Raw genomic sequence first — 27,900 nt, forward strand, 5'->3', positions numbered from 1 at the left:
CGGAGCTTCGGGCGGTTGCAGCGACTGAGAGGAGCGACCCCGTCAGGGGTAGAGGGGGGGCGAGGCGAAGGAGAGGAGCCGCGGAGGAGAAGGAAGAGGAAGGCGAGCGGCGGCCGGGGCGCTGCTATTGTTCCGCACCTGCCGCCGGCCGGGACACGTGGCGCCGCTGAGCCCCGCTCCTCGCCCCCCGCCGCTTGACCCGCACGCAGTCGCCCGGCACCATGGGCAAGGGGGTGAGCGGCGGGGGCCGGGATGGGGCGGGAGGTGGGAAATCCAGGGAGCCGAACCGCGGCCGGTGCCCGTTTCCCTTCGACGGGGCTGCGCTTTGTCTGTGCGGGGCTGGTGCGGCCACGTCGGGTGCGAGGGCGGCAGCGGCCGTTCGAGGGCGGCGCCGGTGCCGCCTGCCCCGAGCAACGTGCCCTGGCGGCCGCCGCGGTCCCGCCGCCGCCCGAGGGAGGAAGAACCGGGTCGAGGGCGGGGCGGAGCCCGGGGCAAGAGGGGGGTGGCTCAAACCCCCCGGCTCCCCCTTAAGGCCGTGCATCCCCGGCAAGGGGCCTCCCGCTTGTCCGCCCGCAGCCCCCAGGCTGGTGTTATCTGGTGGCCTTGCGGAGCTGGGGAGGGAGCGTGGCTGCTCCCCTGGCTCCTAAGAGTACTTTAGACTTCTTGAGACACGAGGGCCCCGGTGGGGGGGGAAGACGGGGGAAGGGGAGCCGTCAGGATTATTAGGCTAATTTGCCTCTCAGTAGCAGTAAGGATGTGATGGGAGATGGTAGCAGGAGGGGAGTGGGTGCCCCTGACGTTATCGTGTTCGTTGGAGTGATAAATATTCGCAGAAGGTTGTGCGGCAGTTTCTACCCTGTATCAGCTCTTTATCTACCTTACAGCCCACGAGGAGGAGAAGTCCTTAATGTAGATTTTATATTTTAACTAAGTAAAGCGTCTGTGGAGGCTGTTGGAAACGGACAGTAGTGGCTGTTGAGAGTGGACGGTAGTAGAAGGCTGTTGGAAACGAACAGTAGTGAACACTTTTTAAAGCTGGATGTTGTGATCAAGCACACACGTGTGTGAAGCAGAAACACCTCTTGACTTGCTCCGATTTCATTTTATGTTTAAAAACTAGAGACTAGTTTCTAGGTTTCATTGTTTGGATGTTTGTTTTTTCCTCTTTAAATACTTCCCTGCGTATCTTGTGTAGTTTGAGGTGTGTGGATTTGTGTTTAGAGAATATTTCACAGAATATTGTGGGGTGGAAGGGACCTACAAGGATCATCAAGTCGAGCTCTTGATGGCCCATACAGGGATCGAACCCATAACCTTGGTGTTCTGAGCATCGTGCTCTAACCAACTGAGCTAATCTCAGGCTTTCCTGAGGGTTAGGCACATTCCTGTAAAATTCCCTAATTTCTCCACTTCTCGAGGAGAGGGTGACCCTGTGGGGCCATGAGACAAAGCAGTATTAGTGTGTTCCCTGCCTACAGGTGTTCTGTGCTTCCTAAGCGCTGTTCAAACATTGACTTGACTTTGTATTGTCCTCATCTGTGCAGTACAACAGTGGCAGTGTTGACATAACCACATGAATAGGAGGGGAGCTGCAAGAAAGAACATGACTGTTAATAGGAAAAGGGAGTTGAGTGTGTTGGGTGGATTTTCAGCATGTGTGTGTGTACGGTTTTGTTGGGTTTTTTCTTCAGTGATATTCTTTTGATGCTTAGCAGCCCAGCCTGACATATTTCAGTGCAGTAGACAACAGGCAGTGTGCACAATAAGAGTTCATCCAGGAGATAAAACACTGAGGGGGGGATTTGGGGATGTTGGCAGTATTATGAATCATCTTTAAAGCATCGAAGAAGCCTTAGAGTGTTGTGCGTGTGTTTAGGACTGTAGCGCAAAAGGCTTCAGGGACTTAGTCTGCCTACACAGGACTAATAGGAGGTACAAATGCTTTCTCATGTAGAAAGTTGTTAGCTGTCTTGCTTCCATTTCAGAGTTCGTAGGTTGCCTGGATAATAAAGCAATTAACGCAGAACTGAAGTGCCGACACAAGGAGTAATTCAGCAGGGATAATACGGCTGCCTCATGCTTTCTGGTAGCAAGTCACAAGATTTGTTCGTTTAGCAGTGAGAATGCATGCGGATAATTAGGGACCCCCTGAAAAATGGGAATGTGAGAGAGCAAGGCTGTGAAAAAGGTGGTGTGTGGATACAACACTGAACAGCATGTGCCTACCTTGAATTAGGGTGGCCTAAAAGGAAACTTCTTTCCCATGGGAGCATGTGATGGAAGAGAGAATAAGAGCTTAAGTGTGACAGAGCAACTTTCTTCTCTCAGTGGTTATGAGGAGAAGCTGAGCAGTGTGTCTGTTTTACTTTAAATGGTAACAGGACAGGGGGAGGGCCGTCAGCTGCCTGGGTATGCTGTTCAGCCCAAAAAGCAGATTATCCAAGGGGGTGTGTGTAGTGGAGGAAAGCACTCAGAATTTAATTTCTGTTCAGAGCTGCCTGGAAGCTACATGTCTGTAGACAGCAGCATGTTTCACTCCATATCCCTCGCTGCACAGACATAGCACACAGTCATTGGTCCATGCTTTGGGTTGCCTCTGGAGATCCATCCTACCTTGAAGCCCACAAAGAGAAGTCCTTAATTTAGATCATGTCTTTTAACTAAAGAAAAGCATATGTGAAGGCTTTTTGAAGCTGAATGTTGTGATCAGGTAGCCTGTGTGGAGCAGAAACACCTCTTAGCTTGCTCCAGTTTCGCTGAATCCCAGTTAAAGGTTTTTTTCGCTATCAGAAACTAGGGAGGCTTATTGCATAATAGACCAACTGAGGGGTAATTATGCAAATCAAAGCAATCCTTATCTGGTGCAATTAAAAATTTTCATATATTACTCTTCCCCCCCCCCCATTTTTTTCATTTCTTTATTACTATGGCTGTCTTATTACATTGACTTCCTATTATAGAGGTTAGAGGATAGTCCTTTTACCAAAGAAAACCCTGGGCCTAGTCAACGCACATTTTTGCAAAAACAGTGTAACAGGATGAGGGGTCTCTGGCAAGTGGTCTGTACAACCCACAGTGATCCTGACCTGCTGAAAACTGCAGCTCATACTTCACCCAGGCCTTTCCAAGGGGTAGCCTGTCACCATGTCCTCTAGGGAAAACTTGGTCTTCATATGTTTGTCAACTACTAGAGATGTCTGGATTTATGGTAAAGATGTGCTAATATTACAGGCAAAGAAGTGAGGGAGGTGACTTTCCATAGCTGGCACAGCATCAAAAAAGCTGGATGGGCCGCTCATCTGTGCAGCAGTGGCATTTGGAAAGCCCGCTCTGCAGTTGGTTCAGCTCCATGGCAAGTAGAGATGTTTGTCATAATACCCAGAGAACGCTTAAGGTGTGTGGGTGGTCCTGTTTTTATCCTGGTGATGAAAACCCTAATAGGGTTTAGTTCCTTTCTCAGGAGGAGAGCTTGTCCATCTGTGATTTAGGAAGCAGCAGTCTTGCACAATGAGCAATTACAAGCTATGGAGTAAAAACCGACTTGTACTGTCCTAGATGTTGAGAGTCTGTTCAATTGATGCAGTTGATTAAATTTTTGATTCAGGATAGGAGATTGAACACAGCTCTTGGGAGGGAGTAAGAAGGATCCAAAGAAGCCATTTGCATCCCTTGCTAAGATTACATAGGGTCATGGAGTGGAGTTTTCAGTCCAATAGGCATAGTCCATTTTATGACACATCTGGTTAATGTATTTACTGAAAACTGTCACATGAGGCAGCAGGAGAGTAACTTTCTTGTTTTCTCTTCACAATTGATTATAATGACATAAGTAGTAGAACAGACCAGGCCTCCAGGGACGGCATAATTTATTTTGGCTCTTACTTGACGTTTCTTGTTGGATTAAGCGATCATAGAATAGGGTACTTCTGAGCTTGTCTGCTGATTTGTACTCTTCCCGTTTCCTGGTCAATCATGGCTTGTGTCGAGAACATCAGGTATGAATGGCTCAATTAGTCCAGAACGGAAAAGCATTAGCTGTATCTGAAAGACAATAGGATTTTCTGGGGGCTGTATAAAACTTCTAAAACTGGTGCGTACAAATGTGCTTAAGCCAGTGGAAAAAAAATAAATCTTGCATGGAAAAAAAAAAAAAAGAAGCTGCGCTGTTTTATTTCTGTGGCAGTTTTGATGAGTCACATGGGTTAAGTCAAGTAACAGGGGTGACATTTCTGATGAGACAGACCTTCCTTTGTGTTCAGGCCGTGTGATTAAATTGCAGTAAGATGTGGTTCTGGAGTACCATAGGCCTTCTTCTCATTGTACAGCAGGAAAAGGAGGGGAAAGCAGGGAAATCCTACAGCGCCAAAGTGGGATGAAACTCTCTTTCCCTGGCAACCCAGCCAGCACAAGCCTTTGTTGAACAGATTGGGCTCATCTTGCCGGAAGAGAGGCAATGGCCCTGGAGGCACGGAACAGGGGCAGGACTTCTGACTCTGATCTGTGTGTCAAGTTCAGATTTGAATGATGGAGCAGGAAGTTCGGACTCTGCATGAAATGATCCTGTAGCAAGAGCTGAAACTGATTCTCCTTACTTTTCTATAGGGTTGAGATGTGATACTAAAGCAACAGAAGGGAAGATACTATGTTTTTCTCCTTTTTTTTTGCCTTTTTTTTTTTTTTTAAGCTGAGGAATGCTGAGCTCCTGGGTAAGATGGACTCCATTAAGACCCAAATACTTGGGTACTTAAAGAAGCAAGTAACTCTATCAGCTTTGTTCTGACTGCAACTGATTGCTGGTTTTTGTTTGTTGTGGGGTTTTTTTTTGTTTGGTTGTTTTGTTTTTTTTTTTTTTTAGCAAATCATGCTTGAACAAGGGCAGTGAGCCTTTTCATGTTTGCCCACTTGTAGGTTGTTTCAGCTGCAACTGAAAAAGCTTAAACATTCCTATATTCTTGGTTGTTTACCACTGTCCCAGATAAGCTGAGTGACTACTTCTCACAGAAGTTTCAAAGAACCTGGAGGTTTTTAGATTCGCCTGCAAGCTTGCCAAGCTTTTCTGGGGAGAAGGGTGAAGCTGAAGGTGATAGACTCCTAGTCAAGCAAGAAGGCACTAGCTCCTTCACCTTAGTTAGAAATCATTTCTCATCTCAAGAAGTAATCAGGAAGCATGTGTTTTGTGCAGGGCTGTGTTTGGACTTGTCTGCCATAGCTCTAGAAGGAGTCAAAAGTTGTTTCCTTCAAAGACTGAAGGAGAGAGATGCTTCATGGTGACTACTTGTGGCTTGCCCTGTGGCAAATTCTTGTGATGCTGGAATGTGAGGACCGTGCTCCTTTAAATATGCTTTTTAAAGAAGGGAAATGGGAGTTTAGGTGCAGGGAGAAAAATGCCAGGAATGCTGACAGTCTGTAGCTCTGTGTCCTTTTCCTATACCAGTGGAGGCAAATAGCTCAGCTCTGCTCCGCTTATTAAAATCTTTTTCCATTGCACAGTTCTAGTTGCATGCAAGGATACGGGACATGCAAAGCCTGCCTTTACTGAACCGGGTGCGAGAGGACTTCTGTGGATGACAAATGTGTGACTGGCTGCAGAGTGTTGCATACAGAACTTTTTCAGATCAGTAAAAACCCGTGTCTACATGTGACTGATAGGTTCTTTCAGAAAAGTCATGATTTTTGTTTCTTTTTTATGTAGTTTCACTTTTGGTTTTGGTTTCTACTTCTCCCAGAGTTGATAATAAAAATTTCCTACGCTTGCTGCTGAACAGGACAGTTCTTGGATCCTAACAATAGTTCCTGTGTCCAGATCGCTCTCAGGAATCCAAGTTCGTGGTTTGAGGTGCTCATGCAAAGATGGAGCAAAGCAATGCACTTGAAACCTTTTCTTAATCTTGTTAAAGTTTGACTCTGGTGCCACTAACTGCCGTTTCATTTCAAAGTTCTTCTCGGGGATCTTATTTGGGTGAAAATCTCATCATATAAAACTTGGCAGGGTGTAGGGAAGTAATAGATCCTACACAGAAAGGAACGGAGAGTTGTCTTTTAAGTGATGTTTATGTGCACTAAGTCATGATTTGTTTGTCCTTAGATGCTCGTTTAGTCCATTATGACAAGATCTAAATCTTTACATGATTTCATGTAGAATTAACCTTAATAAAAGTGAACGAAAATCCTACTGAATAAAGGGGTTGTAAGTGAATCATCTGCTCTGTGAAGTGTGAGTGGGACTGAGCACAGATTGAATCTGCAAAAGTGTATTGCTGCTTTGTATACCATTCTTGCTGGTCAAACTGCCATAAATTGAAAGCAGATTTGTTGCATAACGAGCCAGCTAGTGTGCCAAACAGAGAATGAAAGTGTTGGAACTTAGCCCCCAGATTGGACCAGCCAGAGATACCACCTCTTATTTATCTTCAGTTGATAGGCTGCTCCTCCTCACCAGGGGATGTGGAGGACTCAGAGGGGGGAGGGGAAGTTAATGCCTTGAAGAGAACATACGTAGGCACTCAGGAATTGGTTTCTTCTGGTCTTCATCACTTTTTCAGCTTGAGCTGGGGCTCGAGCGTCAAGACGGCCTGAATAGCTTGCTTTCCTCCTAGCTGGACTTGCACAATGTCTGGCTATAATCTGTGTATTGGGGATGATGTTGAGCAGACTTGTCTGCTCACTAGCTCATTTTTTTTTATTTATTGAAGTGGCATAACATTCATAGAATCATTTAGGCTGGAAAAGACCATTAGAATAATTGAGTCCAAGTGTTAACCCATCACTGCCAAGTCTACCACTAAACCATGTCTCTGAGTGCCACACTGACACATCTTTTAAATACTACCAGGAGTGATGACTCAACCGCTTCCCTGGGCATCGTGTTCCAGGGTTTGACAGCCCTTTCTGTGAAGAAATTTTTCCTAATATTCAGTCTAAACCTCCCCTGGCAAAACTTGAGGCCCTTTCCTCTTGGCCTGCCACTTCTTTCTTGGGAGAAGAGACCAACCCTCAGCTGGCTACAGCCTCCTTTCAGGTGGTTGTAGAGAGTGATAAGATCCACCCTGTTTCCCCCCTTATTCAGGCTAAACACCCCCAGCTCCCTCAGCTAATCCTCATAGGACTTGTACTCTGGAACCTTCACCAGCTTCATTGCCCTTCTCTGGCCAGTCTCCAGCACCTCAGTGTGTGTCTTGTAGTGAAGGGTCCAAAACTGAACACAGGATTTGAGGTGTGGCCTCACCAGTACAGAGGGACAATCGCTTCCCTGGTCCTGCTAGTTATGCTTTTTCTGATACAGGCCAGGATGCCATTGGCCTTCTTGACCACCTGGGCACACTGCTGGCTCATGTTCAACCACTGCTGACCATCACTCCCTGGTCCTTTTCCAGCCACTCTGGGCAGGTTTTCTGCCACTTTGGGTAGTTTTCCAGCCACTCTGCCCCAAACCTGTAGTGCTACATGGAGTTGTTGTGGCCCAAGTGCAGGACCCAGCACTTGGCCTTATTGAACCTCGTACTGTTGGCCTTGGCCCATTGATCCAACTTGTCCAGATCCCTCTGCAGGGCTTCCTACTCTCCAGCAGGTCAACACTCCTGCCCAACTTAGTGTGCCTGAATACTGGCTGAGGGTACACTCAATCCCCAGATCATAGATCAAGATATTTAACATGACCAGCACCAATACTGAGGCTTGGGGAACACCAGTTACGACTGGCCACCAGTTGGATGTAACTCCCTTCACCACTGCTCTCTGGGTCCAACCATCCAGCTGGTTTTGTACCCAGAAAACAGTGCACCTATCCAAGGCACAAACAGCCTGTTTCCCCAAGAGAATATTGTAGGAAACAGGTCAAAGGCTTTACTAACATTTAGGTAGGTAACTTTTATAAATTACAATAATTTTTTTTTTTGTCTGCCTTGTGTGCATAGTTTGTGTCTACTGCTGTAGAATTTGACAGATGTTTCTAACAATGCTGTGTCTTCTCTTGCAGGCTGGAAGAGACAAGTATGAGCCCACTGCTACATCAGAGCATGGCGGAAAGAAGAAGGGGAAGAAAGAGAGGGACATGGATGAGCTTAAAAAGGAAGTTTCGATGGTAAGAGTGTAGGGCACAGAAAGAGCAGCTTAAAGAACGTTTGCTCTGCCAAAAGCCCTGTGCCTTATGTGACTGAAAGAAAAAGAGTTGGTGTGCTGACAGCATGGTGTGACTGAAGGTGCTGATTCCCCTTTTCCTCCCTTCCTGTCTGTCCCCAAACCAGAAATGCTGCAAGTGTTTGAGCATCAGGATGACCACACAGTAGACTCTGGAAACATCACTTCTCAAAAGGCACTTTACACAGAACCTTAGTTTCTGCTTGCCTATATTGCCCGTAGCACAGTATAGTTGTATTTCCTCACCAGGCAAGTACTCTCTGGATAGCAGCATTACAGGCTTTATTGTGCTGTCATGTGAGTGGCACTGCTGTTTTCATTGCAGCTGAGCAGTTGAGGCTGTACAGCTCCATTTACTGCTGGCCTCTGCTCAGAGTGACCTCAGTATTATTCCTTCTAATCACGTTTGAGGCTGTGGGGAGTGTCTCCCATCCTCATCTCTGAATGCTGGATGATGCTATACATCTGTCTGTGAGCATCATCTGGCTTAGATCTGCTCTCCTTGAAGGTGATGCAGGTTTTGTTTTTCTATTCTAGGGATTTGAGACTGTGCTTTCACTTTTTTGGCCCCTCTTTTAGGGAGAGGGGATTACTCCAAGATGAGATTTTGTGTTCAGTGGCGATATGAACCTAAAGCATCTGCTCCTCCAGTAAAACCTTCAAAGCGAGGCACTGCTCTGCACCAACTCAATCCAACTGAAAAATAGCCTTTCTGTGAAAAGAAACCTGTTTGGGGGACAACACAGTTCTCCCAAAGTAGTGCTTAATCTGGCAGCACTACTTAAAAATGTGTGAAATTGCAGGCTTAATCTTCTGTACATTCCTACCTTCCTTCCCATCTCCTTTTCTTTCCCCTCCTCTCTCACCCCCCCAAAAAAAACCCCACCCACTGAGGTTTCACAGAATCTGCTGGGGGTGTAAAAGACTGAGATATACTCAGATGTTTTTATAAGAGCTGTCACATTGTACCCAAATAGTCACAAGAACGCTAAAGATGAGACTGTGCTGAGCTGCGGAATGAGCTTGAGATTCTCTTCACAGGGAAGATGAGCTAGAGTCCTATCTCACCAAGCTGTTACAGATAGCAATTCCACCCCGCACCCCAAGTTTCCTGAGCTTTTGCTGATGAACCTACAGGGACTGATCTTTTCTCTCCCAACTATTTCTTGTCTTTCAGGATGACCACAAGCTGAGCCTTGATGAACTTCATCGTAAATATGGAACAGACTTAAGTCGGGTAGGTAGACATTGTTTTCCGGCCCCCCTTGCCCTCCTCTGAAAAGAAACATTCTTGACTCAGAGCATTTCACAAAAGGAGATCTGGGTGGTCTGGTTTCAGTGTGGTAGTGCGGATTTTTTGTGTTTTTTTTCTGTTTAATCTCCTCTCCTCCAGTTAAGTTTCTCAGGCTTCCCAGAACTGTTGAATTCACAAATACTTCTCTTCATACTCCCACTCTACAACCTGACTGCAATACTATTGTGACTTTGCTTCTAACAAAGTCACTGTTATCTGCCTATGAATTGTTCAAGGTCAAGTTGATTCTTGGTTTTATTTTTTTTCCCCGAGGAAAAAATGTAGTCTAGTGCAGATGTAGTCTAGTGAGCTAGCACATGCCCAGAGACTTAATGAAGGCTAGTAGCAGTTAAAATTTTGCCTTCCTGTAGTTAGAGGTGTGCAAATATCCAAGGCTACCTCCAGGCTCGGTGCAGAAGCACTGCAATGGTTTTACACCTTTGGTGTTGTTTGCTTTGCTTAATGCATTTTTTGCATGAGTGCTTATAGCATCAAGTTTACAACAGCACAGAGATTTGCATTTTTGTGTCAGAGACCTTGGCTTCTGAAAGCTGAACTTCCTGGAAGGCCATTTCAAAATGTCATCATCGTTATGGCCCCCAGCTTTCACACTTGTTCCGTAATTTGATAGGATGGATTGCACTGTGCTGTAACTCAGCGTTCAAAGTCCGCTGCTGTAGCTTTCTTGTCCTGCCCTTCTTCACTGCTGTAGCCCCATGGCCTTCAGGATCCTCAAGTAGCATTCAGCATCCTGTAGCTCCTCTTTTGGCATTCAGCTTTCACACCCTGCGCTTGTGTTGTGGAACCCTGGCAGCTGTTTACATCTGTTAGCAGGTCCTTGTTGCTGTGGTACACCTTGAACAAATTCAGAGCTACCTTCTGCAGTCAGTCTTGCCACAATGCCTAAAAAAGAAACTTCTCTTGTAGGGTTTGACTTCTGCACGTGCAGCTGAGATTTTGGCTCGTGATGGCCCAAATGCCCTCACCCCTCCCCCCACCACTCCTGAATGGGTGAAGTTCTGTCGGCAGCTCTTTGGAGGATTCTCACTCCTGTTGTGGATTGGTGCTATTCTATGTTTTCTGGCTTACGGCATACGAAGTTTAATGGAGGAGGAGGCCAACAATGATAATGTAAGTAAAAATGTCGGGTTTTACCTCAAAGGCAGGCCGAGCAGCCTGTTTAGCTCAAAGCAGATTAATTTCCTCTAAGCATTCAGTCCAGAAGCTTTTCCCATAAGCACGGGAAATTCAGTGTGAGAGCTTAACATGTCTTGGAGTGCTTCCACATAATGAAATGAACAGCCAACATCCTTTGTGTTGTGTTAACAACACTAGCTTGTGGATGGCCTTTGTGTACAAAATGTACAGAGACTGCAAGTACCTTCATGTTTGTAATGGGGCACTTAAATGCCAAGCAATTTATCTGGACAAGCTGGAAGCCTTTCAAGCAGATCGTCCTCTGACTCACTTTTCTCTGTTCTTTGTAGCTGTACCTGGGTATTGTGTTGTCAGCTGTGGTTATCATTACTGGCTGTTTCTCTTATTACCAAGAAGCAAAAAGTTCCAAGATCATGGAGTCCTTCAAGAACTTGGTGCCTCAGGTATGGAATGCCTCATTTCTCTGAGGTCTGCCAAGCCATAGCTTTCTCAAGGTTATTAACGGTTTTAAATATTCGCTTCAATTGCAAAAAGCCTGGCTGTTAGTGTGGGTTATTAGCTCTTAATTTCTATGGGTCTATGAGAGTCCTTCCCCTTTACGCTCCAAGTAATTATGCTAATAGGCCAAAGTAGTTCCTGAAACCCTGTGAGTTCCACCAGCTTATTAAGGATCGTAGGACACTTTCTCCATAGTCTGGGGAGCTCAGTAACTGGTGTGATAAGCACTATAATTTGTATTCCTTCATGGAGAGCCTATAACATACCAAACTACCAAACTGTCATCTGGGGAACAAGGAGCTTTAATATCAAGAAAACAAAAAATAGCTATTTTTCTTAAATAACATATGTATCAGATATAAACATCTTAGTAGAAAGTAGAAACCTTGTGGAACCATATCACAACTATTTTAAAGTTCTCAAATCTTCTGAACCCTTTCTTTTGACTCGCTTTTGACATAGATTGTTTCTTCACTGTCTTTCAGCAAGCACTTGTAGTCAGAAATGGTGAGAAGATGAGCATAAATGCTGAAAGTGTTGTAGTTGGAGATCTAGTGGAGGTGAAAGGAGGAGACAGAATTCCTGCTGACCTTCGGATCATATCTGCACATGGTTGCAAGGTACAGCAATGACAGAGTGTCTGGAAACTTCATTCTGAAGGAGGATGCATTAGTTTGGCTTTGAAATGTCTTCTTTGCAGTGAATGGGTGCTGGAGTGGAAGAGAAGGGTGGGGGAAGTGCCTAGTGTTTCATCTGCTTTCATTGCTGAAGGCATCTGCCTGCTTGTATATAACAAAGTACTCTCTTTCATGTAGGTGGATAACTCCTCACTTACTGGTGAATCAGAGCCTCAGACTAGGTCTCCTGACTTCTCCCATGAGAACCCACTGGAGACCAGGAACATTGCCTTCTTTTCCACCAACTGTGTGGAAGGTATGTGACTCTCCTACTTCCCCTGATGTATCAGCAGTGATAGAGATTGAACTGCGTAGGTGAGCGATGTGAATACACCAGGAGTTCAGTTTGTTAGTTGGAACATCAGTCATATCTGGCAGAACTTCCGTTGCAGCTCTGAGAGTGGTAGTAGGCAGTCTTTGTGCTGAAGCCCACCCAGAGCATCTCTTCACCACCCACAGGGTGGTGAGCTGTGACTGGTTTTGTTTTCTAAAACCTGTCTCTCTTCTAGGCACTGCCCGTGGCATTGTCATTAGCACTGGGGATCGCACTGTGATGGGCCGTATTGCCAGTCTGGCTTCTGGACTGGAAGGGGGGAAAACTCCAATTGCCATGGAGATCGAGCACTTTATCCACCTCATCACTGGTGTGGCTGTGTTCCTGGGTGTTTCCTTCTTCATCCTTTCACTCATCCTTGAGTACACGTGGCTGGAGGCTGTCATCTTCCTCATTGGGATCATTGTTGCCAATGTTCCTGAAGGGCTGCTTGCAACGGTTACGGTGAGTTAAGTTGGAAAAAAATACTGGATTTGTTAATATATGGTTCTTAAAGAAGTGGAGTGCTTTGTGCTCAGTGTACATTCACAAAGGTAAACACTGTGAGTGTGTAGAGTTCGGCTTTGAGTTCAGTGTACTCAGACTAGTTGCCCAAATCAGTGTTAAGTTCTGCAGCATTTTACCCATTAAAGATGCTTCCCTAAGTCAGACCTGCACAGAGGCTTGGCAGTGTAGAGCTGAAGTGAGCAAGACCAGAATTCTGGACTTGTCTTGCCTTTTTCTGTGGCAAGAAAGGGCCCTCCTGTTACAACTGTCAAGGTTTCTACACCCACATGAACACCAGCCCTTCCAATCCTTAAGGGCTGGCAAAGCATCCAGCAAGCTTCATTCTAGTCCCAGCTTTTGATCTGGAACCTGTTAGAGGTTCTTTACAAGTTTGATTTCCTAAAGAAATGGTGAGAGTATCTAGGTGTGCTTAGGGTGTACAGAGAGTGGTGGTGGACAGGGCTGGAGGCTTCCAGAGCAGCAACCGAGCCAGGGAATGGACAGTTGGAAGCTGGAACTAGATAAGAGCCTCTGGCAAGAAAGGGGTAGCTGGAGCTGCTCACTTCCTACACCAGTAAGTTGCAGCCTTATCACCAGAGCTATTTTGGGTCATCTCATATGTGGCCTGCCTTTACCTATTTTGAGAGTTCCTCTGATTAGGAGGTGGCAACTTGAACTGAAATTTTAGTCTGGGGCTTGTCATTTCCTTCCTAATGCACTGAGACACAGAAGACTGAAGCCTTATGGGTCCTTTTCTGAAGGTTTTATGTTTAGTGAAGTGTGTTATTTAAGCCTACCACCTGGGCCTAAGTGTTGCTGTTTATTTTTCAGTGGAAGGATGAGCAAGAGGTTAGGGAATCACTGCAGGGCACATAAGCGTATTGTCATTCCACGTGCACACTGAGTTGGATAGTGTTGTTACTGCACAAGTACATCTAACCTGTCATTTTCTTTGTCTCCAGGTATGTCTGACACTAACAGCCAAGCGTATGGCTCGGAAGAACTGCTTGGTGAAGAACCTGGAAGCTGTGGAAACCCTGGGTTCCACATCCACCATCTGCTCTGACAAGACAGGCACTCTGACACAGAATCGTATGACAGTTGCGCACATGTGGTTTGACAATCAGATTCACGAGGCTGATACTACAGAGAACCAGAGCGGTAAGACCATCTCTTTGCACTTCAGGCACTTCATTAAAAAATGGCTTTTTCTGGAGCTTCCTGTGCACTGGTACTTCTAAGAACCCACATTTGTAACTCTTCAGTCCAAAGGGAAGTTGACAGTGCAAGGACTTCTAACATATAATCTACAATGAGCATAAAAACCCTTGAAATGGCACATAGAAAACTTTGCACAGTGCCACATTTCTGTTTAATCCTTTAACTCCATATAGCCTGCTTTTTGCTCAGAATTACTCCGTTGGAATTTGAGCCTCTTGAATGTTCAGCCCCATGTGTTTGTTCTGTACATAGAAATACTTGCAAAGTACCTGACCATCTTTGCTAAAATGTATCTGATTAAATTGCTCAATCTGAAGTCTGTTGAAAGTGTGGACAGCAGCGGTGTTGGCCCTGATAATAATTACTTGAGGCTGGACATAGGTGAAAAGTTCCATGTGGAACTAGGTGGCTGCCTTTGTACAGGGGTTTTCCCAAAACGTCCAGTTGGTGTTTGCAGAGCAGCAGCATGAATGTTAAGACTTTAGCAGGAAGTCTCTCCTTGATATTGATAAGAATCTGAAATCTCAGTGTGCTGTGCAACTGGGGGAGTTACTTATCTCTCCAGAACTCTTCAATCCAACCAAACTCAGGAGTTTCCTAGCTGTCATCTACCTGGTGACATGTTGTGCTTGCAACAGATTATTAGCATAAACATTTTTCCAGTGGTGCTACTGCACCCCGTCCCAGACACTTCAAAACACTGTGCTTGTCTGAACTGCTTTAAAAAGCCGCTTTACTTAACACTAGTGCAAAGCAACAAGCTGTAAATAGCTTCTTGGAAGCCCTCAGACTAGCAATGGTTGAATAAACCTAGAAGATTTCTCTTCATGGGACATACATTAGCTTATCAGTTAACAGTCAGTTCAATTCATCTCTCTTGAAACCAATTTAAGAGCTGTCATGAGAGAAGTAGTATCTTTATTTTAGCTTTGTTCCTCTGGGAAATATTTCATCTAGTTCCTGGGTTGGTGGATAAAGTGAGACAACCTGGTAGAACCCAGCATTCCTTACTCAAACCTCTCTGAATGAATGTTACCTGTCCAAAATTCTGTAGCTTTATCAGCAGCTCTTCTGTTGCTGCTGGATACAACCACTACTGGAATCTTGAAAGCAAAGTGTTCTCTTGCACTGTTGCTCTTTCACCCTCTGGTCTTAAAATAATCAACTGTTCATCAAGTACCTGGGAAGGAGGGAGAAGGATTGAAAGAGATGTACTGTGCTAACATGCTCTATGTGTTTCCTGTTTCTGGGGTAAAGGCTTATTGCTCTGAAGTGTGGGGGATTTTGCACTTATGTGTTTGGTTGTTGTTTTTTTTTTTATCGAGGGGGAGGCTTTTTGATGTTTTTCCCTCTGCTTTCAGGTGCTTCCTTTGACAAGAGCTCAGCCACTTGGGGTGCTTTGTCCAGAATTGCAGGTCTCTGTAACCGTGCTGTGTTTCAGGCCAACCAGGAAAATGTACCAATTCTTAAGGTGAGTTCCTAAAAGAGGTTTTTGTCCTGTTCCTCACTACGTCTCTCTCATAATCATAGTGAGATTACATCTTGTGGTCACAGGAACCTGCAAAGTAGAGGTATCTGCCACTTTCCATCTTTTCTGCAGTCTAGCACTCTTAGAGGAAGTATGCTATGAGCAGTGGAGATGAGACTGGGAAGACATTTCTCCTACAGCAGACTCCCTGCCATCCACTGGCATCTACACCCTCTTTGGGAGGTCAAATACATCAGACAAGGCTAGGAAAGACCAAAAAGCTTTCTAGGCATTTCCCAATGTCTGGCTGTTCTAAGAATCGCTATCTCTGGCATTTGTGCACTTAAAAATTACAAGCACCTGGTGCTAGGATAAGTAGATGTCAGAGCTGGGAGAGCAGCAGTTGTGGGAGAGTGTCTCTAGCCAGTCTGTTCTCACTGGCAAGTCTTTTTAAGCTTTTGCTGTTTCAGTGCTGGTGCAAATACTGGCATAACACCAGTTCACATTCTTGATTCTGAACTGTGACCCAGCCAGGGCTGAAATTAATCGTACAGTGTTTATAATCTGTCAAATGTTAGTCATGTTGCTTAGTAAACTTCTTCCTGAGGGTGTTCTGATGCTGTGGTAATAGAGATGATGGAAGAAACTATTTTTCCTCAGCACTCCCCTGACTGTATCTTAGGTCTACAAAATAGGACCTGAAGTTAGAGAGTTGAAGTTCTTCCTGTCTGAGGAAGGCCTGGGGAGAGGAAGAGTTTTGAGAAGTCTTTAGATGCCAAAAAAAAAAGTAGCATAGAAATGAAAAAAAATTAAAATTCTCATAGACAGAGACCAGAAAGGCAAGAAATACTTGGTTTCAGTTGCAGCAAAGGAAACGCCAACAGGACATCGAGCACACACAGATCTCTAGGGATCCTATCTCCAGTCTCTACCAGTGCTAACCTTATGGGGAAGGGAAGCATGGAGAGATCAAATCCCTGCCAAAGGCTCGATAAGCTGATCATTTACTGGAGTGGGAGAGCACATACAAGTGTTTCTGTGTTCATGTCATAAGCCTTTGTCTTGTATTTGCTGTTCTTCACAGCAAGCAATTTACATTAGTCCTTCTGAAAGTTTACACTCTAGCCTTACTTAGGCTGATAGTACCTGGTTATGTCACTTTCTCTACCCTTTGAAAGGGCTTCTTGACTTTGGCATCTGAAGACCACTGTTCTCTCAGGCTGGGAGGCCAGGTGTTCTAAAATGCAGTGTTTGTCAGTACTAGATAATAGAATTATTTATTCTTTGCTGCCATATCATGTTATGTAGAAACTGGGACTGGACTGAGATGAATACACTTTTTTTTTCTTTTAATATCTGATCTGTGGTGAGTCCACTGGGATGCATGTTTTGATAGTTGTCTCTTTCCTTAGAGAGCAGTGGCAGGAGATGCCTCTGAGTCTGCACTTCTGAAATGCATTGAATTGTGCTGTGGTTCTGTCAAGGAGATGAGAGAAAGGAATCCTAAAGTGGTGGAAATACCATTTAACTCTACCAACAAGTACCAGGTAAGCATGTATCCTCTTGAAGGAGAGCTGCTGTGTGAAGTACTTGTGTAAATCTACACACAGTGTGCCTCCAAACTTGGTTTGGCACCAAAATCTTGTCTAGCTATTACTTGTCTGAAGTCTTCTCAAGACTAGAAATTTAAGTTAACAGACCATGCTTTGTTATATTGTGTAAGAGCTTCTGGAGCTACACTGACACTGAGGTGGCAGCTGTAACAATAAACCAGACGTGCATCTGACATGTATACCAGTAGTGCATGGACAGTGGAATAACTTAAATCTTGGAATAGGAAAGAACTGCTGGGAAATTACCTTAACAGGTGCAACTTGGATACAAAAAAGACCACTGTGGTTATACGTTAGTGTTAAAGAATATATAGATTCTTCAGTTTGTAAAACCTCTTTAAGGTGTGGGTAAATGAAAACTAGAGCAGAATATCACAAACTGTCCTGAGCTACTGTAGTCACAAAACACTGAGTACTCATGACCTTCACAGCACATGTTTATAGAACAGTTCCATTTCTTCCACCCATAGCTGTCTATCCACAAAAATGCAAATCCGTCAGAATCCCGTTACTTGCTGGTGATGAAGGGAGCTCCAGAGAGGATCTTGGATCGCTGCAGCACCATTCTTATTCATGGCAAAGAGCAACCACTGGATGAGGAAATGAAAGATGCTTTTCAGAATGCCTACCTTGAATTGGGAGGCCTTGGGGAGAGAGTGTTAGGTAAGGAAAAGCAGCCTTAATACTTTGGAAAAGGTTTGTCCCTCATGTTCCTAAGCAGTCCCCACAGATTGAGTGAAGGGTTACTCTGTTCCTACACTGTAACAATAGTGTTGAGTCAAGGTCACTTCAGCAATTCCTGTAGGAACAGTCGTGCCTTTTAACCTTTAATTCAAAAGGGAGCCTGCAGGGCCTTGTCACGCCCAGCATCTGGGTTGCCAGGATCAAAATGCAGCAAAGCATTTGGGACCTTCAGTCTCCATGGACCACAGGGTATTAGGTTTGCTCCACTGCATGTGAACCAGGCTGTGTCTGGGCACCTAGCAACAGCTATTAGTTATCAGAATACGAGCGTAACTCCCGCCTTGATAGCCCTGGCTAAACCTCTGACGCTGCCCTGTTATTCTTGTGTAGCTGTTTGCAGAAGCAGTGAGTGTTCACTCTCTCTGCCTCCTGATACGTAGGAACAGAGTAAACATGAGTTTTGTGTGTTACAGGATTCTGTCACTTGGCTCTGCCTGATGATCAGTTCCCTGAAGGCTTCCAGTTTGATACAGATGACCTGAACTTTCCTGTAGACAAACTCTGCTTTGTAGGACTCATGTCCATGATTGACCCTCCTCGTGCTGCTGTGCCAGATGCTGTTGGCAAATGCAGAAGTGCTGGGATCAAGGTAGTTTATTCCTGGATTGAAAATTGCCTCACTCTATTCCCAGGCATATAAAGGACTTCCCTTTACTCTCTGTGTTGCTGTAATGGGGGTGGATGAAGCATCAATCTGTATTTAAGTATACTACTCCAGGCTTAATTTCTAACTTAAATACAAATGATTGTATGTTAATGGACTGAAAAATGAGTTAAACTCCAAACTGCTAGGGCACTGACAGGTGCAGACAGCATGGTGTCCCAAAGCAAGGGATTTGGCTCAGGGTATGTGTTCTGCATGTCCCACGGTACTAGGATGAGAATGAAACGTAGGCTGGAAATGAAACTGGCTCTGTTGACTCAGGATGAACAATTTTTCTTGTCTTCCATCCACCTCAATCCCTTGCATACTAGTAGTAGGTTACTGACTGTACCTCAGGCTTGTTCTGTGCCAGTGCTCACATGGCCTTTTTAGTCTAAGGGACACTGCCTTTTGGGCAGTGTTACCCTGCAGTACAGGCAAGGCTTTCATGGCAGTCTGTTTGCATTTCAGGTTATCATGGTTACTGGAGACCATCCGATCACAGCCAAAGCCATTGCCAAGGGTGTCGGCATCATCTCTGAGGGCAATGAAACAGTAGAAGATATTGCTGCTCGACTCAACATTCCTGTCAGCCAGGTCAACCCTAGGTAATGACTGGTGGGAAAAACCAGAGCTGTTCAAAGAATTAAGCATTTGCCTCTCTCCTTGCCTTGGTTAATCCCTCATCATCTTTCCCTGGATGTGAAAAGCTTGGCATTTACTTAGCTCAGCATATTTTGGCTCTTTAATGATCATGAATTATGTGAAGAATGCACTGCGCTGTCTTAAATGTGCATCTCCTGTGTGTGGGAAGTAGTTAAGAGTGAGATTGTAGGTGGGCAAGGGGAGCAAGCACTTAGGCTGGTAGTTGACACTAGTCCATAGCTACAAGCAGAATAAGTGTAAAAACAGAACTCCTTCCTCTTAAAGGTTAATGTTTGCCTTCATAGCCTAGTGCAGAACTGAGGCATTCTCAGAAAATGTGCTTTGGCATAAGCAGGCTGTTTGCAGAATGGCTGGGCTGTCTGCATTGCTTAGCTTGACCCAGCCTGTGTTTGGGCTGGAGGGTGGCCATGTAGCTTATGAACTGTGAATAGAGACACCCTGTGAAATGAAAGTGCTTGGGAAAGACAAGTACTCTAACTGAATTCCTTTTTTTTTTTTTTTTTTATTTGAGGGTAACTTCACAGCCCAGCAATGTAGATTGGGAATTGCTGGGCTATGTGACTGAGCAGCTCAGCAGCTGGCTCTAAGGGTGGGGAAGGAATTTCCCTGTCTAAACTGGGTGATGTCAAGAGCTGTGTGGATAGTCTCCTAGACCTATAAGGGATGGTATGCTGGGTTAGAGAGATGGTATTTTGTTGTAGCATGCAGGGTACCAAACTAGTCTAAATATAACGCTATGTGCTTTTGTTGCCAAAGAGTGTAAATTAGTCTGAACTGGCATAGTGTGAGCACTCTCTGTGAAGGGCCACACGTAGATCATCAGACTGTTATCAAATGGATTGCCTGCAGAAGACAGCAGCATCTCTTGCAATGTTGGAAGCTAACTGCAGAGAGGCCAAGAACTGTGGACACAACTAGTCTTGGCCTTGATGTGCTTCAGAAAGCTATAGAAAGAATTGGTTTGCTCATGAGGCTTTTTGTCAGTTACTTGCCTCTGTTCATCTTTTTTTTGTGTTCCCCATTTACCTTTTAAATTTTGAGCATCAAACTTCTGTGGAGAGGCTGGCTGGATTAGTATTTAGTCACATCAGGAGTTGGTCTTTCCCAAGAGCACTGAAGAGCCATAGTTTTATAAGGCAAGTACAGCTAATGAGAAATTTAGTGTGAAGTAAAACGTATTGTCTCTTGTTTGCAGGGATGCCAAAGCTTGTGTTGTTCATGGCTCAGATTTGAAGGACATGACTAGTGAGCAACTGGATGACATCCTGCTTCATCATACAGAAATCGTCTTTGCCAGAACATCTCCTCAGCAGAAGCTTATTATTGTGGAAGGCTGTCAGCGACAGGTAAAGAGAGGGATGTCATACTGGAAAAATCCCCAGACGTACATATAAACTACCGTACATACAAACTTCTGAAGAGGCAGGGCTTAAAACTAAGTGATCTCACTTAAAGGGCCAGACTAGATCTCAATCTCTGAAGAGCCTTCAGATGCTGATGTCAGGCTGCTCTAAAGTACATAAATATAAGGGTTTGGCAGGAAAACATCTTCAGTTTGTACTGAGGCTTTCTTCTTATCCTAGGATGTGTGTTAGCACCCTTAATTCCTAAATGCTCTGGATGTGCTTGGGAGAGGAGGATTCAACATGTTTATATGTTGTCCAGCATCTGCTTTGGAGGGAGCAGGATGATTCTCTGATGAGCCTGATCAGAACAGGGAAAGGATGAGGGGAGGACAAGGAGGAACTGAGGTCTTTTTATGGCAAAGTGAAATAGATTTTGTGCTTCATCTCCTGAAAGATAGGAGAAAGTTTCTTTTTGCTGAAAACCTCTTACATGATGATTTGAGTCTTGCTGTTCCTCTCTTTGTGACTAGGGTGCCATTGTAGCAGTCACAGGTGATGGTGTGAATGATTCCCCAGCCCTGAAGAAAGCTGACATTGGTGTTGCTATGGGTATTGCTGGCTCAGATGTCTCCAAGCAGGCAGCTGACATGATTCTGCTGGATGACAACTTTGCCTCCATTGTCACTGGGGTTGAAGAAGGTGAGTTTATAACTTGAGTGCAATGGTGATGAAATAACATTCTTCAGCAATGTTACTTACTGATTCCCTCTGAAATAGCGGCATCTGGAGGACTCTCTTCTATTTCAGCTTGTCTCCGTGACAAGTGTTTGCAAGGAGAGCAACACTTTCCTCCTCCCTTCAGAGTCTTGTTCCTTTCCATGGGTTCAGCATGACCCTTTGGGATGGATAACAGTAGGAAGCAGCTGAGTAACAAAAGCTGCTTTGTCCTTTTGCCTTACACGTGACCCTACAGTCATCTTTGCCAGCTGAGTCTGACACATTTTCCTCCCTGATGGAGCAGTAGCTCTCAAACAGGAGCAGAATAGAGGGTACCTTCAGGGGCTCTTGGTCTCCAGAAACCAGGGCTTAGTATCCTACTGCTGTATGCAGTGAGCTCTGATTGCTGTGACCAGTAATGTTGCTCTCTTTAGGTGATGCTGTGCATGGAGCACGCAGTCTTACCCTTACATGCAAGAGAACTCCTTCATTTGCTGCACTAGCATTTTGCTTTCCAGTGTCACCACTGAAGCTGTCTATGAGCTACTTGGCTGCCTTGTGCTGATAAGTGAGAGTTAAGTTGTTCTTTCTTCCTTGCCCCAGGGCGTCTGATCTTTGATAACCTGAAGAAGTCTATTGCTTACACCTTGACCAGTAACATTCCTGAAATCACGCCCTTCCTGATCTTCATCATTGCGAACATACCCCTTCCACTGGGAACAGTAACCATCCTCTGCATTGACTTGGGCACTGATATGGTGAATGTCTTTTTTTTTTTTTTTTTTTTTTGTCTCAAGAAGAAATGTGCATGTTCTTAGGTACCATAAAGAAAGGACAGATGGAAGGAAAATGCTTAAATACATTTTTTTTCTAGTGTTTGCATAAGCAACCATCTGATCCTCCCTTAATCCATACTCTCCATCTCATGGCTCTCCTGAGTCTGAATATCTTTCAGTTCTGTATAAGGACAAACTGGGGATGGGGAGGTCCTTTCTGAATACTACAGCTAGGGCTTTTGGGCAGTGCTGTTTCTCAAACTGAAAATGGGGCAGGGAAGACTCTACACAGTGGAAAATTAGAAACAGTTCTAACAGCAGTCCTGCCACCTCCAAAGGTCCCTGCAATCTCCCTGGCCTATGAGCAAGCAGAGAGTGACATCATGAAGAGACAGCCCAGAAATCCCAAAACAGACAAGCTTGTGAATGAACGGCTGATCAGCATGGCCTATGGGCAGATTGGTAAGCTGCTGTTTTCTCTGGCACCAATTTGAACTCAGTGGTAGCAGGGGTTGTACACCATCCTGAGTCAGTGACTGCTCTGCTTATTTTGGTAGGGTTGAGGTTTGGGGTGTGTAAACCAGAACCTCAGGCTGTTAAGAACTTGCCATGATTCTTCCCCTATGGCTTATAGCGGTGGCTTATGCAGCTTGATCCATTGAATCGCTTTCACAGTAATTTTGTTTAATTGCACAGTGCTGCAAAGGAACTGGCTGACAACCAGCTCTCCTCTGGTTCAGACTTGTTCAGCAAGAACATAGATCCCATTGTTAGTTTAATTAGAAGTAAAGGATTCTCTCCAGCGTATCCCTAAACACACAGTATTAGGAGCAGTGATTAAAGGCAGCTACAGAGATGTGCCCAGTTCGCAGGATGAGAGCACATGCTTAATTGCAGCAGACCTTGGGAACCTTCTTGACTCTATTTTGCAAAGGTTGGGGGTGGGCAAGGCTAATGATAATACAAAGGGAGTTTTATCTTGTGTCCTTGAATACAGTGCCATCACAGCACAGGGCAGAACAGAAGTAATTCTGTACAAAGTTGGGAGCAGAAGCAGCTCAGCAAAAAGGTTGCAGCTGAGTTTGATTTTAGTGTGAACTATTTCTCTAGCTGCTGCTTGGGACACTGAGCCCCATGAGGAGCAATTTTTAAGGTGGTTGGGGTTTCCTGCAAACTGCTCTGTTATAATTGCTCTCCACTAGCAATTATAAAAAAAGTTCAGTAGCTTCATCAGTTTTATCATTCTTATCTGTTCAGGTATGATCCAGGCCCTTGGAGGTTTCTTCACCTACTTTGTAATCATGGCAGAGAATGGGTGGTGGCCTTCTGGCTTGCTAGGGCTCAGAGTTCAGTGGGATGACCGATGGATTAACGATGTGGAAGACAGCTATGGGCAGCAGTGGGTAAGTTTTGAGACACAGCTTAGAGGCTGGCAGTCAGAATACTAATGCCTGCTGAACTTGGTGTGAGCACCAGACAGCCAAAGGCAGCATGTCTGAATGCTCTCTGCTTTCCTTCCTAGACCTACGAACAGAGGAAAATAGTGGAGTTCACTTGCCATACAGCCTTCTTTGTCAGCATTGTGGTTGTGCAGTGGGCAGACTTGATTATTTGTAAGACCCGAAGAAACTCCGTCTTCCAGCAGGGGATGAAGTAAGTCAGGCTGTCCATGGAAGATTTAGAATTGGACTGTGTGTTCTCCAGCACGTAGCATTCTAGTTCTTTGTCCCAGCACTGTCTCAGCATCATAAGTCTTGAACAGTCCTGTGCCTTAGTAATGGATAAAAAAGGACTGGGTGCTCTTTTTCTTGTAGTACTTGCTACAGTCATCAGGCTGAGACAAAGAGAAATGCTGGCTTCTGCTGGCATTGTCTGTGGGAGCTAGCCCACCTCAAACGACACTGACATACTCGAGCACACAGCCTTGATTTCCTCATCTCATACATCAAGAGATCTGGTGACATGAACCCCAGCCTCCTTCTGAATTTGTGATGAAAGCAATTGCTGGTTGACTTAGTCATGAACTGGTGTATCTCCATCTAGAGACATAAAAGACCCTCATGGCAACTGTGCCTCATAGTCCTCACCTGACAAACTTCTGGGCTAGACTGGAATGCCTGTTTCCATTCACTCCCATGTAGCAACTAGGTGTTTTTTAGAATCTGATCTCTGACGGTACTTTGTCCCTGACTGCATTCCTGTTTCGTCTAGGAACAAGATCTTGATATTTGGTCTCTTTGAGGAGACTGCTCTGGCTGCCTTCCTGTCCTACTGCCCTGGGATGGATGTTGCTCTAAGGATGTATCCTCTGAAGTAAGTTGCATTATGCTTTTTGTGCAGCAGACTGTACCATAGAATAGTAGTGCTTAGGTGGGGAGGTGGTTAAAAGTAGTCGTGAGCTTGTGGAGCGTGAGACCTAGTCTTAACCCAGAAGAGTTCAAACTGGTGGGTGTGAATGATCCTTTGCTGAAGTGTGGTATACCAGGGTTTTCTTCACTGTATATGGAATGTTTATGAGGAGCCTGCAGTTCAGTGCCCCACTAAAAATTATCAATACAACTTAAGTACCAGTGTGCTCTAGTACAGCTGCGTCCTGTACTTACTTTCATGAAGTATTTTTATGGGTGGAGGACTGCACCTGCAAAGAAACCCAGCTGAAAAGCTCTAAATCATAGGCCATATATAATTCTTCATAAGATACATAATTCTTCTGTACTGAACAACTACTGATGACATCTTGTGCCTTTTCCTGCCTTTCTCAGAAACAGCCCAAATAGTAGTCTTTTGAAAGATGCTACGTAGATCCAGATGACCAGTCAATGCATAATAACTTTCCTAACAGTTGAGAGGGTGCCAATATCTCAAGCTTGCTCAACAGCATTGCAATATTTCATGGCAGGGTTTAGTCCTAAGCTTTGAACAGTTTGAAGTGTCATGAAATTTTCGTGGCAAAAAAATCTTGGTACATCTTGTGTTCCATTCAGAAATGTTGTCTGGAGTTTGGTGCTGAAGTGTGAGCATTTCCTAACAAGAAAGCTGGCCTCTGCCCAGTGCCTGGAGCAGCTGGATGTTAGCACATGTAAATCATAAGCGAAACAATGCAGTTCCAGTGGGCAAGGCTGTGGGCACAAAGGTTATATGTACTTAGAGGAAATGCTGCTAGATTAATAGGTGGGGAGGGGTAGGTACAGGATGAGCAAAGTCAGCATGACACGCCTCGTGTTGGGATTAATATCCAAAAGTGGATTGATCTATTGCAGCAGAAAACCTGGTGGTAATTCTTGGCTTGAAGGGTTTTTGATTGAACCACAGCCACTGGCAAGCTGGGGCATGCCAGCCTTGCTGCACTTGTATGTGCCATCAAGTCAGAGCTCCAATAGGCAAAGAGCACCTCTTCAGCTTGTGTTTTCACTGTCTCCTCTCCCTAACAGGCCGACTTGGTGGTTCTGTGCTTTCCCGTACTCCCTCCTCATATTCATGTATGATGAAGTCAGGAAGCTCATTATCAGACGCAACCCTGGTGGTAAGAATATGCTGCTCATCTATGTTTCCTTCCCCACCTCCTCCTGCTGCTGAGTTCTCTAGGAGCCTTGACAAAGCTTGAGGACCTTCAAGTACTGTGCAGGGATTGATTTTGCTGTGTTTTCCCTTCCTCAACATTAATACTGCAGTTAGTTCAAGTTAAGGACTTCTTGCTGTTCCTGCATTCTCTCCCAGTATATGAAAGTACCCGTGCACTGAAGTAGGTAGAAAAGACTAATGCTTGGGTAGTTCTAGAAAGCTGAAAGAAGTCCTGTAGAATGTCACTGTTAGCTGTAGAACATGAACAATTTGTCAGGATTTTTCCATTGTGGAAGGTCACTCCGTAGCTCATGTGCTTACAGTGCAAGTTTTCCAGAGTCTAAAAGAAACTCTTGTGAACCTCATACTTGGTCTGCCTTAAGACTAACTCCTTCTCCCTCCTTTTTCTTTAGGCTGGGTGGAAAGAGAGACCTACTACTAAAAAGCGCCTGTAAAACATTCCACACGCAGCCCATGCCACCTCTCCACCATCTCCCCTGTGTGCATACTTCCATCTTTGCAAGAGCAGAACTGTGCCTGGGCACGAGTGAGCTGAAACTAAAGGAAACATGAAGAAACGTGGACTGGAGGAGAAAGCAAGGGGGAGGTTGGGGTGGGGGGGAGTGTCTGACCATCAGTCCTGGGGGATGAGAGTTTGAGTAGTTTTATGTGCCTTTATGTTTTTGTAAAAGGAAACCGAAGATTTTATATGTTGATTTTTACAAATAAAGATGGATTATAAGAGGATGCCCCCACATGGTCTTAGGTGGATGTTTTTCTCAAGGCAAAAACTGGTTCAGGGCAGCCTCCCCACCTTGCTTTTAGGGTGTGGTGGTAAGTGCAAGGATTTAGTCCCTGTCTTCCCATTTCTGTAGTAGGGAAGCAGAGCTGCTTGACCTGCAGACAACAGCACGTGTAAATGTGCATCTTACTTTGTACCTCAGTGCTTAATGTGACAAACTGCTTGCAAGGACTTGCATTTCAAAGCCTAAAGCTCAGGAATGTTTCCTGGCTTCCACTGAATGACACTGGGATCCAAGCAGACTTTTCTTAAAATTCTGACACTGATTTTCCTGCTTGCTTTCCCAAGCAAGGAATAGTGTTTCCTAGTGTCCTCTATGCATGCACATACTTGTTCCAGCATGGCACTTGCATCCTGATACTGGCTTGTGCCTCCTGTGGAGCGAGGTCATAAGCTGACCGTGGATTCTACATCCTCCACTTTTGAGGAATGCATTGCTGTTGTCTGGGGTCCAAGCTGTCTCTCTGGGCTGAAGTGAGTCATGCTGCTTCCCTCTGAATATCTAACCATTTTCTGTATGTTTTTACTGTTAATGCCTGTATGGCTTGCTTCTGTGAGGACTTGGTGAGAGAGCTGGCCTTTTGCATGTGGACAGTCACCATGAAGTCCTAACCATTGCTCCAAGTGCTGTTGTGCTAAAGATATCTGGAGATGCTTGTTCAAGGCCTTGGTCCTATTCCTGAACTTCTGGTCTTTGTCCCTCTTAGATATGTGTCTACCTCTGCAAAGGAACAGTCTAAACCACAGCACTGAAAGGCTCTGCAATTAAAACTCCATCTTGTCATCCCTCCTTCCTCATTACCTTTTGTTTTTTTTTTAAGGTGTTTGAAAGCCGGGTCACTTCATTCATGTACTGAACAATATAAGCTCATAATAGCAAAGAGAGAGCACAAGGAAGGGAAAAAATGAGAGGCTGAAGGTGGGAATTGTTTTAATTTGTCTTGGATACTCTAATGTGGAACCCCCAGTTGGAGACAATTAAAAAATAAAGTCTTCCAAGTGTTGGAGTCTACCCATGCTAATAGTTGACTTGATACAATTGGGCCTGAGGTGATCCTAGTTGGGAAAGGGAGATGGGGACTTGCACTAAGGGAGGAGGGAAAAAAGGTGGGATGCATTTTACTGCATCTGATGATGACTGAGGAGGAGTGATGCAGAAACAGCAGTCAGTCCACCCAGGCATGACCCTTACTTGAACTTTTTGATTTGATGCCTGACTCCCACTGCAATGAAGTTGCAAAATCAGTGTTGCTTTTCTGATGCAGGAAGAAAAGAAAAAAAGGGTCCTGTTACTTTCCCTGTCATTTCAGCTTTAAACAGCTTTAGCAGTGGGCTTCTTGCTAGGGTAAAAGATGTAGGTGAGAGACCTCTGAAGATCCAGTGCCTGCTCAGAATGCAGCTGTTTTCAAAGCATGCTCAGGTTGCTGATGGCCTGGTTGAGCTTAGATCTGAATATTGGCAGGGATGACTGGGGTTCCATACCTCTGAGCATCTATGCCAGAGCTGAACCCATGCCCTGGGAGCTCACAGTGCTCTTCCCTGGGCTGTCCCTCTGCTGTAGTGTAGCTGAGGCTCCTTTGCAGCCAGGTCCAACCACATCTTGCAGGAATGCTTTTTGGCTACAGTTGCTGGTCAGGAGTAATACCTCACACCAATCCCGGAGCATTTCTTGCATTTCATGCTTTGATTTTCAGTCCATCTTCCAAAAGAAGATACTCTGAAGCCGTGACTGGAGCAAGCACTGACTAGTGTTAAAGTTT

The 27,900-nt window shown here is 45.0% G+C and overlaps 1 protein-coding gene across 1 annotated transcript; it reads left to right on the forward strand.

Moving 5' to 3' along the window:
• Positions 1 to 27,152, forward strand: ATP1A1 (ATPase Na+/K+ transporting subunit alpha 1). Its single transcript, XM_050332935.1, has 23 exons — positions 1 to 233; positions 7,976 to 8,080; positions 9,314 to 9,373; positions 10,358 to 10,561; positions 10,918 to 11,031; positions 11,572 to 11,706; positions 11,902 to 12,019; positions 12,273 to 12,541; positions 13,546 to 13,744; positions 15,166 to 15,275; positions 16,685 to 16,819; positions 17,356 to 17,548; positions 18,043 to 18,218; positions 18,744 to 18,880; positions 20,134 to 20,284; positions 20,815 to 20,983; positions 21,605 to 21,759; positions 22,116 to 22,239; positions 23,035 to 23,180; positions 23,300 to 23,430; positions 23,989 to 24,090; positions 25,209 to 25,300; positions 25,752 to 27,152. The coding sequence occupies exons 1-23, from the start codon at positions 222 to 224 to the stop codon at positions 25,778 to 25,780; spliced, it is 3,066 nt and encodes a 1,021-aa protein (XP_050188892.1). The 5' UTR covers positions 1 to 221; the 3' UTR covers positions 25,781 to 27,152.
• Positions 27,153 to 27,900: the final 748 nt, after the last annotated feature.

This window comes from Myiozetetes cayanensis, unplaced genomic scaffold (assembly GCF_022539395.1).
Source record: "Myiozetetes cayanensis isolate MyiCay16 unplaced genomic scaffold, myiCay2020 scf5-8, whole genome shotgun sequence".
Taxonomy (NCBI): domain Eukaryota; kingdom Metazoa; phylum Chordata; class Aves; order Passeriformes; family Tyrannidae; genus Myiozetetes; species Myiozetetes cayanensis.